Source organism: Mus caroli, unplaced genomic scaffold, assembly GCF_978045245.1.
Source record: "Mus caroli unplaced genomic scaffold, Mus_caroli_1 scaffold_2, whole genome shotgun sequence".
In the NCBI taxonomy this organism is placed as follows: domain Eukaryota; kingdom Metazoa; phylum Chordata; class Mammalia; order Rodentia; family Muridae; genus Mus; species Mus caroli.
The window spans coordinates 58,936,979-58,951,708 of NW_028227257.1; the positions used below are offsets into that span (position 1 = coordinate 58,936,979).

At 46.1% G+C, this 14,730-nt stretch overlaps 1 protein-coding gene across 13 annotated transcripts in view; it reads left to right on the forward strand.

Moving 5' to 3' along the window:
- Positions 1-1,259: 1,259 nt before the first annotated feature.
- The window catches only part of Ppip5k1 (diphosphoinositol pentakisphosphate kinase 1), a 46,042-nt gene continuing 32,571 nt past the window's right edge, over positions 1,260-14,730 (forward strand). For 6 of the 13 annotated variants that reach the window (XM_085834528.1, XM_085834530.1, XM_021184558.3 and 3 more), the window contains exons 1-12: positions 1,261-1,597; positions 5,798-5,894; positions 6,160-6,334; positions 6,669-6,864; positions 7,228-7,318; positions 7,547-7,632; positions 7,958-8,112; positions 8,238-8,339; positions 10,008-10,169; positions 10,265-10,386; positions 14,287-14,388; positions 14,640-14,726. In XM_085834528.1, coding sequence (XP_085690654.1) covers positions 6,188-6,334; positions 6,669-6,864; positions 7,228-7,318; positions 7,547-7,632; positions 7,958-8,112; positions 8,238-8,339; positions 10,008-10,169; positions 10,265-10,386; positions 14,287-14,388; positions 14,640-14,726 — 1,250 coding nt within the window. In that variant the 5' untranslated portion in view covers positions 1,261-1,597; positions 5,798-5,894; positions 6,160-6,187. Of the gene's footprint in view, positions 1,598-1,824; positions 1,863-2,011; positions 3,707-5,508; positions 5,529-5,797; positions 5,895-6,159; positions 6,335-6,668; positions 6,865-7,227; positions 7,319-7,546; positions 7,633-7,957; positions 8,113-8,237; positions 8,340-10,007; positions 10,170-10,264; positions 10,387-14,286; positions 14,389-14,639; positions 14,727-14,730 lie in introns of those variants that run through there. The other 7 variants (XM_085834522.1, XM_029473435.2, XM_085834527.1 and 4 more) reach the window with 4 other exon arrangements.

A 14,730-nucleotide genomic window follows, 5' to 3' on the forward strand; every position in this document is an offset into this window, starting at 1 on the left:
TAACAGAAGAAGTAAAGGCAGCCAGGGTACAGAGACGTCATTCAAATTTGGAAAATGCCTTCCTATGGGAAACAATAGCTCTTCCAAGAGGACTCACCGATTTGTGCACTTTTTTTATTCTTTGTGAGGCTCAGTACGTCAGTGGGGTCGCTGGAGGCAGTTTACAGCTGGGAGCTGCGGTAATTACTCGCTCCCAGGGTTGGAGTGGTAGAAGAGGAATGAGTCTGAGCACTAACTATCATTGATTCTTTGTAGATTCTGCTCTTAGAATCTATCTCTATCAATTCAGGAAGCCTGGGACAGAGGTTTCAGTAAGATGAGGCATCTAACTAGGACAATTCCAAGGTCCCCAAAATTATAGAGAACAAATTGGGGGCACTCAAACTCCTAAATGAAGATTCAAGGTCAACAATAACAAATGCATAAATAATGCTTTCATATCATCAGTATCATCAATTCTTTTATGATAAGAAATGTCCTTTACTGGCTCATGTATTGGGGTTTGGTTAATTACCAGCTATTGCAAAAAGCTCAAAGGGGCTCTACTCTAATTAATGGATTTATCCCTTGATGGATGAATAATGTGGTAAGATTACTGGGACATGCTGAAAGCGAGGATGGGAGGCTTAGCTGGAGAAAATGGGTCCCTGTGAGCACGCCTTGGACAATACATCTGCCCTTTGCCCATTCATCCCTCTCTGCTTGCTGTCAGCCAACAAGCAAGTGGCTTTTACCCAGCCACCATTTATGTTCTGCCTCTCCTCATGGCCCAAGCAATGGAGCTAAGGAGCCAAATGCCTGAAACCCTGGACCAAAATAAATCTCTTTCCCCATAAATTTTCTCAAGTACTTTGTCACAAGCAGCAGCACTGTGTCTATTAAGTATTTAGTTCCACCCTTACAGATAAGCAGAGTGGAGCCTCTGGGAAGTCAAGTGACTTTCCCAAGGCTACGTGGTTTTAAAGATATGAGCAGGATTCAAACCCAGCGTTTCAGATTCCAAGGCTAGAGAACAGAGAAGAAGCAGGATGTGGAGGCAGAATCCAGTTTTCTCAGTTTTCCTTGCCCACCGTTTGCTTGTATCTTTTACAAATTAGTTTCTTTATTCCTCCCCTTAACTTCTTCTATCTGCTTCTCTGTTTGTTTAAGCGTTTGTCTCCAGCATCCCTAGCGATTCTCAGCTATGTCTATATTTTCAGCTTATGTCTATCTTTAATCGCACTTGGTTTTGCTTTACAGGAAAGAAAGACTCGGTTCCCCGCCCCCCCCTGGAGGAGGTGCAACGTCACAAACTTTGCCTCTTCTCCCTGTGTCTCCATTCCATTGGTCTCGCTGGTTAGCCTTTCTAGAGACCAAGGTTGTGGACTGGCAGGCAACGCAGTAGGAAATCAAGAGGCAGAGCAGCATCAGGTTGCATTCCCCTATACGGCCACTAGGAGCCACCCTCCTCCATTCTGAGGCTCCGGCCAACGCAGCCTGACTGTTGCCGGTGCGCGCCCTCTGCGGATTGGCGGGACCGCAAAGAAGTCGCGCTTTGATTGGGCCGCTGTCAGGTGTCGCTGCCGGCAGGTTCGGCTGCGCGAGCGGAGGGAGGCGGGTGAGTGCGGGCCGGGGGCGGTGGGGGAGTGGCTGGGGCTGGGGGCGGTATCGGGAAGGGTGGGCTCGGCGAGGGGCTCGGCCTGCGCTCGGGGCCGTGGGTAGTCCCGGGTGGGGACAACTTCGGAGTGGCGCAGCCGGGAGGCCCCAATGTCAGCGTAGGGAGAGCGAGGCGGGGACGGCGGGGGCGGGCAGAAGCGAGTGCAGTCTGGATGGGAGGGCGGGATTTGTGACCCGGCGCCGAGAGAGAGAGGACGGCCGAGGGGGTCAGTGGGAGAGCAGACGGGTGTGGAGGGGTCCGAGGGAGTAATAAGGAGAACCTGGGAAGATGGAAGGCTTGCAGGGACAGGGCTGGGGACTCTGGGAGGAGGAGAGGGACTGGATTGTAGGGGAGGGGGCTGAGTAGAGGGTCGTGCGCTAGAAGCCGTGGGAAGGAAGGTCCAGCGGGGCTGGATGTAGGGGAGGTGAGGGAAGGAACTGGCTGGCCAGGGGAGAGGGTCTGCTGAATGCTGGGGTTACTGTGGAGAGGAGGTGAACCTCCTGGACGGCTAGTGTGAGGAAGGAATGGCCCTCGGGCGGTATAGGGGATCATTAAGTGTTTATCATTAACTGAAAGATGCTACCAAGTGTACCTTGGAGGCTGAAGCAAGAGGATTCTGAGTTCAAGGCTATCTTGAGCTACATAGATTCGGTCTTTTAAAAAAAGTGTTAACAAGGGTGATGACTCATGTGCAGGTTTGAAGTGTTGTTTACTTCTGATCACTGAGTGGGAAAATCGGCTGGATTCATTGCATTAATTAGTGATTGGGGTGCAGCAGTCAGGGTGGGGAGTAAGGTTAGGGGAGTCAGTGAAGAGCCATTATCACAGGTGGGGAGAGGATAGGATGAGTGAGCTGATAGTGAGAAGAAGCAGCAGACTCGTGTCAGAATAAGGAATATGTCGGAAACATAAAAACTTGCCCTAGGAAGGAAGTGGGAAGCAGGCAGAACGTTTCACGCCTGTAATCCCAACACTTGGGAGACTGAGTTTGAGGTCAGTCTGAGCTACGGAGTGAGACCTTGCCTCAAAATAACCAGTAAAAAAGAGGTGCACAGGCTTGGGGGTTCACTTTTGAAGGTGGGAAAGCCTAATATTGGTAGTGCTGTGAGAAATAAGTAGTTTTATTTACCGTTGTTGGAACCTCTCTCAAATGCAAGGTGATTCCAGAAAAGTAGAGAACTATGTGAGTGCTCTCAATCCTAAGAGCTAAAGCAGTCACAGTTCACCCTTGCTGGATACCCTTCTTTAGGTCTGATGTAGTATCAGTGTTCCCTACATTGCCTCCTTGCCACCCCCCCCCAGCCCTTCCCTCTTTTCCTTCCACAGTAAGACTGCCCTTTAGCCCAGTGTAGGATTCTTATGCAACAAAGTTTGGGGAGACGATAAAGGGGAAAGAACACAGAAAGCAGAAAAGTGGTTTTGGGAACATCACATTAAAACCCCAGCTTGTCCCAGAAGTGCATCCACGTAAGCCCTGGCCCTGTCATAGCTATTCCTGTCAGGCTATTTTTGCTTTGTTAACTTGGAATTTGGACCTTCATCTTCCTTCAGTCTATGTTTGAGAACAGACTTCTCCATCCTGTTATTTCCCATTACAGAGTTGTAATAGAATTCCAAGAATATGGCTGGATATTGTTTAAAACCAAAAACAAAACAACACAAAAAGCAGGGAAGACTCAGAGGGCAACAGGGTGAGGAATCTTAGACAAGAGGAGGACTCCTGCTCTAGAAAAAGACAAAGAGTGTGGTGAAATTCTAAGTGAGGAAGTTGTGAGATATCTTTGGGAATGCCACGGTTAGGTCACTGAAAGGGAATTCAGAGAAATGGTCCGTCAGTCAGGAGGAGTGTGTGTGTGCAGGCTGCAGTGCATAACTGGAGAAGCTGGAGCTGCATAGAAGAATGTTCTGGGCTTGTGGTGGTTGAGCAATAGGCATCAGATGATGAAGACCGAGAAGACTGAGGTCTACATAAAGGTCATTTACAGTTTTCTAATCAAAGCTGCAACCCTATGATCATGGAAGAATTTCAAATTAAAACACAGAAATTATTGAAGGCTTTATAACTCTGTAGTAAGTTAATTTAATCAAGGAGTTCTTGGCTTCGTTAGAGTTGTCAGTGTTTCTGAGAACTGCTGTGGAACATGGAAAATGTCTGTTGAGTGACTCCTTTTATTTTTGGAAAATAATAATAGTTGCTCATACTGTTACAATCCACTACTAGCAAATATTAGCCTTGTGTGTCTTTGCTTCAGATTGTTTTTGAGCTTTGAAAATAGACGTTTATTTATAGGCCATGTTGTATAGGTGTCATGAGAAAGTCTTACTGCCGTTCTCTTTTCTTCAAAGGTAGCCACGGTTACAAATTAGCTATCTTTTCAGTCCATTTTTAAAAATAATGTATTTATTTATTTTATTTATAGGAGTACACTGACCCTATTTTCAGACACCAGAAGAGGGCATCTGATCCCACTATAGATAGTTGTGAGCCACCAGGTGGTTGTTAGGAATTGAACTCAGGACCTCTTAACCACTGAGCCATTGCTTCGGCCCCTATTTCTATTTTGTTTTTTCACATAGGTCTCACTGTGTAGTTTTAGCTGGCCTGGAACTCACAATGTAGACCAGGATAGCTCTGAACTCACAGAGATATCCTTGCTTTTTGCCTCCCAAGTTCAGAGATTAAAGGTATATGTTACCATGCTTGAATTTAGTGTACTTTTAAACTACTACTAACTGGGGGCTGGAAAATGGCTTAGTGATTAAGAGCACTGTTTGTTCTTTCAAAGGACCTGGGTTCTATTCCCAGCACATGGTGCCCTCTTCTGCCTACATGGACACTATATAAATGTGTACATAAACACCCTACAGGTAGAACACCTGTACATGTAAAACAGATGCTTCAAAACAACAAAACCCACCAGCAAACCTGTACTAATTGCTTTTGCAGTCATAAATAGCACATGGTATTTATGCAAATGAATTGTGTTACATCCTTGGCAGTTTGAAGTCGGGAACTGTTGCATCTAACTTATATGTTTGCTACATCTGTGTATGGAGCCACAGCACACTGTGGAGGTCAGAGGACAACCTGTGGGAGCCAGTTCTCTCTCCACCATGTAGGTCCTAGAGTCCAAACTCAGATTGTTAGGCTTGGCAGCAAGCGCCTCCATCCACTGATCTATCTAGCTGGCCCTCCTTCATTTTAAAAATTTAGTATTAGGGTTTTTTTTTTTCTATATCCTGCATCATATTTTCCCATTCTTTTCCTTGTGGCATCTGGAGATGTTTTTGTGTGTTTCTTATCTTCTTTCTTCCTACCTTCCTTTCTTCCTTTCTTTTTTTTAGTTTAATATAGAAAAGAGAAGAATGTCCTTGTGTGCATTCGCCTGTGTAGGAGAGTCTTCCCATGGCAGTCTAACCCCCTTGGTGATGCTAACAGTTCAGACAGGATCAATCCTGAGCTAGAATATACATTTTAGAATTCTTGTGGCATTCCTGTCGTCTGCTCATGAGATACCAGCGTAGCACCTTTCCTGTCTAATAACCAGAAATGTCTCCTGACAGATGTCTTTCTGGTACAGCAAGACACTAGAGTTTCCATTAAAATTCTAGGTGTATGCATGCAGACGTGGAGCTGCCTGCTCTTTCTGATCCAAATTCGTAAGACAGTCTTACCAATATGACCTTTTTTCCAATGTAGCTGCTGCTATGGAGGACCTTGTCCTAGACCAGCATTGGTTTGGCAGTCCTAGAGGACAGTGAATGGACCATTGAGATTTCAATTTGAGAATGGATTGAAAACTGCTTTGTGGATGGTTATCTCAACCCCCCAACCAGCACCAGACTTCTTTCCTTGAACTGATTCTGTGAATTTGGATATCTGTCTGTTAAGGTGTTGGGGGTGAAGGAGAAAGTGATGCACAGATATTAATGTTCTGATACAATGCTTAGGGTGGATGGTGTTCTCAGTAAATGTTTGTCGAATAAATAACATGTGATAATGAAGATGGAGTTTAAAGGCAAAAGCCTCTGAGTTTTGCTTTCCTCTGCCCTTGAGTGAACCTTTGGTTCTAGCAGTGCTGTGGGGGTGGAGAGAGCTGAGAATATTGTGGAATAAATCCTGTGTTTGAAGTAAATGTCGGTCTAACCCTCTCTTGGTAGGAACCAACAGTAGCCTTCCTGGAAGAACTGCCTCTTCTCCTTGCTGCCTGGAGTTAACATTGTTTCCTGCTGGCAGAATCAGTGACATGCCAGCACTGTAAGGCTTAAGCTGCTGATCCTCTTACCAGTTCTTGGCTGGGGTCGGGTAAACAGGGGAGGAAAGGAGTCATCGCTTCCCTCTTACTCCTCTTTAGTCCTGTCAAGTCACATAGTTTCCTTTCTTGTTGGTCCTTTCCATGGCTTTGTTTCTGTTCCCTCTTGTACCCTTGTAGTTCCCTCTCAGTGTCTAGCTCCCTGTATCCTATCCCTGCCCACTGGAAGGAAGCTTGGATTCTACACTAACAGGGGACCCTCTTTTGCAGAGCGGGATGAGTGGGTGTTCCGGCGGGGATGTGGTCCTTGACGGCCAATGAGGACGAGAGCACTACGGCCCACTTCTTCCTTGGAGCTGGAGATGAGGGGTTGGGCACCTGTGGACTAGGCATGAGGACAGAAGAGAGTGACAGTGAACTCCTTGAGGACGAGGAGGATGAGGTGGTAAGTCTAGGCAAAGGGACATGGCTTGGTGTCGGGGCCCCTGTTTACAAGACTCCCTCTTGTAAACAGGCTCTATCCTGCCTTGGGGAGGGTCAGTAGAGATTGGTGGATTGCTGCTCTGAAACCCCTGTGCAAATGCCCCTCCTCCTTTTGTCTTATGGTCACTACTTCTTCTTTTGAAGAAGTCCTTTCTACAGTGTGTCTTCTGTGGTAGTCATCCTTTATCCCTTAGGTCCAAAGTCCTGACAAGAGACTGCCCTTGAAAGATGTGTGACAATGTTGGAGGTGACATAGGTGGGAATCTGGAATTCTTGATAGCACTTCTTTTCTATAGCCCCCAGAACCTCAAATTATTGTTGGCATCTGTGCCATGACCAAGAAATCCAAGTCCAAGCCAATGACCCAAATTCTAGAGCGACTCTGCAGATTTGACTACCTGACCGTTGTCATCCTGGGAGAAGATGTGATCCTAAATGAACCTGTGGAGAACTGGCCGTCCTGCCACTGCCTCATCTCTTTCCACTCCAAAGGTTAGGGACTGGGAAGGATGAGTGGCGGTGGGCATGGAACCCTTGCTATACCATTCGTAAGAGGCTGTTGGCCTCTCAACACACAGGAGAGCCTCCTGTCTCAGGGTTTGCTGCGTGTGGCTTAAGGCCCATGCTGCAGCCTCACAGGGCGACTGCAGGATACTTAGGTCGTGGTTAGACTTAGATCCTCCATGTGATTGGATTCATTTTTCCTAATGGATGTCCTAGACTTGAGGAGCTGGGCCAGTAAGCCCTGGGCAGGGTGTGTGGAAGAGCTCAGTGGTGGCTGCTGGCTCTCCTGCCACACCTCATGCCCACTGCCTCTCACTTTCTTTGGTGTCTCCATTTTCCCCTCCATTACAGGCTTTCCTCTAGACAAAGCTGTGGCTTACTCCAAGCTTCGAAACCCCTTCCTTATCAATGACTTGGCCATGCAGTATTACATCCAAGATAGGTATGGCTTCCTGCGGACCAGAGGGGTGGGTAGCCCTGAAGTGCCCATTTTAGGGAGCCTATTTTGGGATAATCAGAGTCAAACAAATATGTTTCACTTTTTTTTTTTTTTTTTTTTTTTGGTATCATATCCTATTGAGTTCTGGTTCCCTGTGCAAATAAAACTCCTAGCCTCTCCCCTTAGTAAGCCCTACTTTTTCTACCTGGCTAATTTATTTGGGGGTGATAGGAGGGAGGTGTACCGGATCCTACAGGAGGAAGGTATTGATCTGCCACGATATGCTGTCCTCAACCGTGACCCCGCCTGCCCTGAGGGTGAGTACCTGGCTGTGTCTGATTGTTCCCTGCTTGATATTCATGATTTAGCCCAGTATTTGTCCTTTAAACATCTCCTGTATACATATCTGTGTGGGCCTTTGATTGTTGGATTGTAGGTAGACTCGTGGGTCTTTAGACAGAGCCTTTGAACTGTTATATAGATATTATTATATCTAAATACCATATGTAAGCATCAGCATATCTGTTATAGGACATGGTCATAAAAATTTAAAGGTTATATAGATTAAAAGCCCAGGGAAGTAGAAGTTGGAAATACTTTCCAACCTTAGGCCCCGAGAACGATCACACGCCCATCTTTCAGAGTGCAGCCTGATAGAAGGGGAAGACCAGGTGGAGGTTAATGGAGCTGTTTTTCCCAAGCCCTTTGTGGAGAAGCCAGTGAGTGCAGAGGACCACAATGTTTACATCTACTACCCCAGCTCTGCTGGAGGAGGAAGCCAGCGCCTCTTCCGTAAGGTGGGAAGATATTTGAGAATCTGGGACGTCGAAGAACAGAATGCAGTTGTTGGGGAAGGAGAAGGGATTTGTGGATAAAGCCTGGAGATTGAGGCAATATTGTCCCCCTTCTTTTCCTCCTAAAGATCGGCAGCCGGAGCAGCGTGTACTCTCCTGAGAGCAGTGTGCGGAAGACAGGATCATACATCTATGAGGAGTTCATGCCGACAGATGGCACAGATGTTAAGGTTATGGTGGATGCAGAGATTTAAGATGTCACGAGTGTCAGGGTGGGAGTGAGGTGGTTGGGAAGCCTGTGTGAATGGGAGCTTTGAGGATAGAACAGGATTTCAGTTGGCTTTAGTACTCAAGTAAAGATAACAAGTGAGATAGAGACCTTCTCATTTTCACTTTCAGAGCAAGAGCAAGGTGCCACAGTAAATCATATAAAGTTGGTAAATTATTAGTTTATTAGGGCTAAACAATACAGCTAGAGTCCTAAGGAGAAATAAGACTCAGTGCTAAAATTATCAGTCTCTGTATTCTTTTTAAAAAATGTCTCATTACATTTATTATTTGTGTGAGTGTGTGTGAGTGTGTGTGTGAGTGTGTGTGTGTATTGTGTGAGTGTGTGTGTGTGAGTGAGTGTGTGAGTGTGTGTGTGTGTGTGTGTATTGTGAGTGTGTGTGTGAGTGTGTGTGTGTATTGTGTGTGTGTGAGTGAGTGAGTGTGTGAGTGTGTGTGTGAGTGTGTGTGTGAGTGTGTGTGTGAGTGTGTGTGTGTATTGTGTGAGTGTGTGTGTGAGTGTGTGTGTGAGTGTATGAGTGTGAGTATTGTGTGTGTGTATTGTGTGTGTGTGTATTGTGTGTGTGTGAGTGTGTGAGTGAGTGTGTGAGTGTGTGTGTGAGTGTGTGTGAGTGAGTGTGTGAGTGTGTGTGTGTGAGTGTGTGTGTGTATTGTGTGAGTGTGTGTGTGTAAGTGTATGAGTGTGTGTGTGTGAGTGTATGAGTGTGTGTGTGTATTGTGTGTGAGTGTGTGTGTGAGTGAGTGTGTGAGTGTGTGTGTGTGAGTGTGTGTGTGTGAGTGTGTGTGTGTATTGTGTGAGTGTGTGTGTGTAAGTGTATGAGTGTGTGTGTGTGAGTGTATGAGTGTGTGTGTGTATTGTGTGTGTGTGAGTGTGTGTGTGAGTGTGTGTGAGTGTGTGTGTGTGTGAGTGTGTGTGTGTGTGTGTGAGTGTGTGTGTGAGTGTGTGTGTGAGTGTGTGTGAGTGTGTGTGTGTGTGAGTGTGTGTGTGTGTGTGTGAGTGTGTGTGTGAGTGTGTGTGTGAGTGTGTGTGAGTGTGTGTGTGTGTGAGTGTGTGTGTGAGTGTGTGTGAGTGTGTGTGTGAGTGTGTGTGTGAGTGTGTGTGAGTGTGTGTGTGTGTGAGTGTGTGTGTGTGAGTGTGTGTGTGTGTGTGAGAGTGTGTGTGAGTGTGTGTGTGTGTGTGTACCATAGCATGCATGTGGAGTCAGAGGGTAACTCACGGGAGCCACTTCTCCCCTTCATCCATTTGAACTTTGGCGACCAAGCTCCAGTCATCAGGCTTGTCAGCACACATCTTTAACTGCTGACCCCGTGCTTTGTATTCTTAATGTTTAGAGGGGTTTTTGTTTGTTTTGTTTTTGTTTTGAGACAGGGTCTCACTATGTAGCTCCGGCTGACCTAGAACTTGCTGTGTAGAGCAGGTTGGCATTGAACTCACAAAGAACCTCCTCCTGCCTCTGCCACCTGAGCTGGGATTACAGGCGGGGCCACCACTCCTGGCTGAGCAGAGTTTCGTTTTTGATTCTGGACTAGTCTACAGACCTAGTGCTCATACTGTCTTCTCATATACAGGGTGAGCTGTGGGCATACTCAGTGGTGCTATGTACCTGCAGGTGTACACAGTGGGGCCAGATTATGCCCATGCTGAAGCTAGAAAGTCTCCAGCTTTGGATGGGAAGGTTGAACGAGACAGTGAGGGGAAAGAGGTTCGATATCCAGTCATGTTGACCGCCATGGAAAAGCTGGTGGCCAGGAAGGTCTGCGTAGCTTTTAAGGTAAGGTTGGGCTCGTAGGGTTGTGAGGTGGAGGAAAGAAACAGGAGAAGGATCTGAGAGCTCCTCTGAATCTCCTTGCCTTTGTGCTTTTGCAGCAAACAGTTTGTGGATTTGACCTTCTTCGGGCCAATGGTCACTCTTTTGTGTGTGACGTCAATGGCTTTAGCTTTGTCAAGAACTCGATGAAGTACTATGATGACTGTGCCAAGATTCTGGGGTAAGAGACACAGTGGTCTAGAGCATGGGCTAGGTCTATAGGATTGTAGAGCTTCCTCTGTGTAAACTGTGCCTGCTGTCCCAGCACGGTGGAAGTGGAAGCAGGAGAATCAGCCATTGAGGGTTATCCTCAGCTCCATGGCAAGTTGGAAGCTATCCTGGAATATAGAAGACTGTATACGTAAATAAATACGTAAAGCTTTTGCTTTATTTTAAATGTTTTAAAATGATTCAAAAGTCAAAAAAGAAAAAGGAGGCAGGATGCCTCAGCCCCTTGGTCCCTCAGCACCGCACTCCTCAGAGATGAGTACTGCTAACAGTGGTGGCTATCACAGATCGCCTTTCTTTTCCATGTGTAAATAACTATATTTAGTTTACTGACTATGAAAATACTATGACTTTGCTTTTGAAATAGTCTGCAGTACCTAAACCATTCTAAAAATAAGGAATGATAACTGTAGTGAACATCCATAGTCATGGTGGCTCTAACCAAGGACTGTCTAGCCTAAGCAATGCACTGTTAGGCGAGATGTGGTGGCACACACCTTTAGTCCCTGCTCTCAGGAACCAGAGGCAAGTGGATCTCTGTGAGCTCCAGGTCAGCCTGATCCACATCATGAATTCCAGGCCAGTCAGAGCTATATCAAAAAAGAAAGGAAGGAAAGAAGAGGGAAAAAATTCAGTTAAGGAGAGCAGAGGACACAGTGCACGCTATACACATCTAGCTGTGTGAATTGACTCCTGGGACCTGTGTTAGGATGGAAGAACCAGCTCCACAGGTTTGTCTCTGACCTCCACACATGTGCCGTGACAGATGTCCCCACACACACACCATGCATACTTATGCACATAATAACTAGTAAAAAAAGCCCTCATACTATTAAGAGTTGGGCTGGGTGTGGTGGCCCACACCTTTCATCCCAAAACTCTGGAGGCAGAGGCAGGTGGATCTCTGTGAGCACCAGGCCAGCCTGGTCTATAGAGTGAGTTTCAGGATATACAGAAAGACCCCGCCTCAAAAAAAAAATCAACCAACCAACAAACAACCTAAGACAAAACAAACAGAAAAAGAGTTAGGTATGATAGTGCACACCTGTAGTCAGCACTTGGAGGCTAAGGCTAAAGTAGAATGGCTGCCACAAGTTTGAGACTCGCTTAGGCTACATACAGAGTGAGACCATGTGTGGTGATGTACACATATAATCCCAGGATTCCGGAGGCTAAGACAGGAGAGCTTCAACTCTGAGGCAGGCCTGTGCTACATAGCAAGACCCTGACTGAACAAAAGTGGGAGGCATAGCTCAGTAGAACACTTGCTTGAAGCCCTAGATTCAATCCCCAGCCCCTAACAAAAGCAGTGGTAGTACATACTTGAGTCCCAGCATTTGGAAGGTAACAGCGGTGTAGTTCAAGGTTAAGAACATGGCTCAGTTCAGTCATTGAAGCGCTTGCTGTGTGAGTGTGAAGTCCCAAATTTAGATCCCCAGTGCTCATGTAAAAGTTGGGAGCAGCCTGTAATTCCAGCATCAAGAGACAAAGACGAGATGATTCAAGGGGCTCAGCGGCCTGCCAGTCTATGAGAGATCCTGTTTTAAAACATAAGCTAGAGAGTGATCAAAGAAGACACCTGACCTCTGGCCTCCACCAGCACACACAGACTGGTGTACACTTGTACACATGGATATAACCCCACCCACCCACCTACACACATACACATGCAAAATAGAAGTTTAAGGTCAACTGCTACATAGTGAGTTTGAGACTAGCCTGGGCTACATGTGAAAAAAATATACTATTAAGAATATGTGAGAGTGGGGCTGGCGAGATGACTCAGTGGTTAAGAGCGCCGACTGCTCTTCCGAAGGTCCCGAGTTCAAATCCCAGCAACCACATGGTGGCTCACAACCATCCGTAACATACGAAATCTGATGCCCTCTTCTGGAGTATCTGAGGAAAGCTACAGTGTACTTACATATAATAAATAAATAAATAAATATTTAAAAAAAAAAAAAAGAATATGTGAGAGGGCTGGTGAGATGGCTCAGGGGTTAAGAGCACTGACTGCTCTTCCAGAGGTCCTGAGTTTAATTCCCAGCAACCACATGGTGGCTCACAACCATCTGCAGTGGAGGTCCAGTGTCCTCTTGTGTGTCTGAAGAGAGGGACAGTGTACTCACATACATAAAATAAATAAATCTTGCCAGGAATGGGCCTCTTGAGGTAGCTAGGCCAAACCAACTCCTTCACTGTATATGTGTTTTGTTTTTGGCTTTTTTTCTTTCTTTTTAAATAAGAAACTTTCTTTTGCCGTTAATCCCAGCACTCGGGAGGCAGAGGCAGGTGGATTTCTGAGTTCGAGGTCAGCCTGGTCTACAGAGTGAGTTCCAGGACAGCCAGGGCTACACAGAGAAACCCTGTCTGGAAGAAAAAAACCCAAAAATAAATAAATAAATAAATAAATAAATAAATAAATAAATAAATAAATAAATAAATCAATCTTTAAAAAAGAAGAAGAAAGGATGTGTGATGGCCTGTACTTTTAATGGCAGCAGAGGTAGGAGATCTCTGTGAGTTCCAGGCCAGCTGGTGCTACACAGTGAGACTGTCTGAAAAAGAGCATGTGAGAGGTGGAGATGTGGACCAGGTGGCAATAAGCCTGATGACCTGAGTACAATCCCTGGAGCCATATGAAAGCTGAAGGAGAGAACTGGCACTTAAAGTTGTCCTCTGACCACCTGTGCCCATGCACATATGTCTCACACACACACATGCACACACATACACACACCACACACACATATACCTCTCTCTCTCTCTCTCTCTCTCTCTCTCTCTCTCTCTCTCTCTCTCTCTCATGCACAAATTTAATTATTAATTAAAAAAATTTCAAGCTGGATTTGGTAGCACACACTTATAATCCCAGCTCTTGGTGGGAGGCAGAGGCAGGCAAATCTCCCTCTTCAAAGCCAGCCTGTTCTACAGAGTACGTTTCAACACAGCCATGGGTACATGGTGAGGCTGTTTCCAAAAAAAGGTTTTTTCCCCACACATGTATTAGAAAAACAAAAGCAGGGCTAGAGAGAAGACTCAGCCGCCAGGAGCACTGCTGCTGCTGCAGGGGACCAGCACCCAAAAGGTGGCTCACAGCCATCCACAGGTCTATTTCTAGGGGATCAGATGCCCTCTCTGGAGCTCTGTGGGTACAGGGCACTGATGAAGGCTAAACACTCATAAAGAAAGATAAACTTAAAAAGAAAGAAAGAGGACTGGTGCGATAGCTCAGTGGGTAAGAGCACCCGACTGCTCTCTCGAAGGTTCGAAGTTCAAATCCCAGCAACCACATGGTGGCTCACAACCATCCATAACGAGATCTGACTCCCTCTTCTGGAGTGTCTGAAGACAGCTATAGTGTACTTACATATAATAAAAATAAATAAATCTTAAAAAAAAAAAGAAAAGAAAGAAAGATAGAAGAATATGAGAGTTGGGCCTGGCTGTGCATGTCTGTAATCCCAACGCTGCGGTTGTAGGAGGTAGAATTAAGAAGACTCAGAGTTCAAGGATAGCCTAGTGAGGTAGAGGCCAGCCTGAACTACATGAGATCTTGTCTGAAAAGAAAAATTAAGAAAAGAAAAATAATAAAGTTGAACTCCCTGTCTAGTCCTGAGGTTAGCTTGCTCATCATTGCCGTGCATTTATTTCTGCCTTAAATGGGGTATTTGTTTGGATGTTTCAGGGTTTATAGTAATGCTTTTTTTTTTTGCTGCACGATTGTATATGTTTGTGTGTGTGAGAGAGAGAGAGGAGGTGGAGGGGAGGTAGAGAGAGAGACATAGAGAGTGCTTCTGCCATACAATTGCTCATTCATTTTCATTCATCCGAGTTATGTTTCACCTTCTAGGAACACTATTATGCGAGAGCTTGCCCCGCAGTTCCAGATACCATGGTCCATCCCCACAGAAGCTGAGGACATTCCCATTGTCCCTACCACATCTGGCACTATGTAAGCAACCGTTAAAATATGTAGCGGCCTGCATAAAATTTGGGATTCCTTAAGCCAGACCAGTTCTTTCCTGCTGTTGACTGTCTGAGCAGTAGAGCCTGGGCCTTTGGTTAAGGTGCTTTAACTCCATCACTGTGTCTGGCCTCAGGTCCCTGTTCCTCTGTTCCCTGATGTCTCATGTAGAATGGGATGCTAGGGGTAGGTTGGGGTTTGGAGTGGGAGAACGGCTCTGAGGACACTCCCGATCTTAGGATGGAACTCCGTTGTGTCATCGCGATCATCCGTCATGGAGATAGAACCCCAAAGCAGAAGATGAAGATGGAGGTGACGCACCCGAGGTAG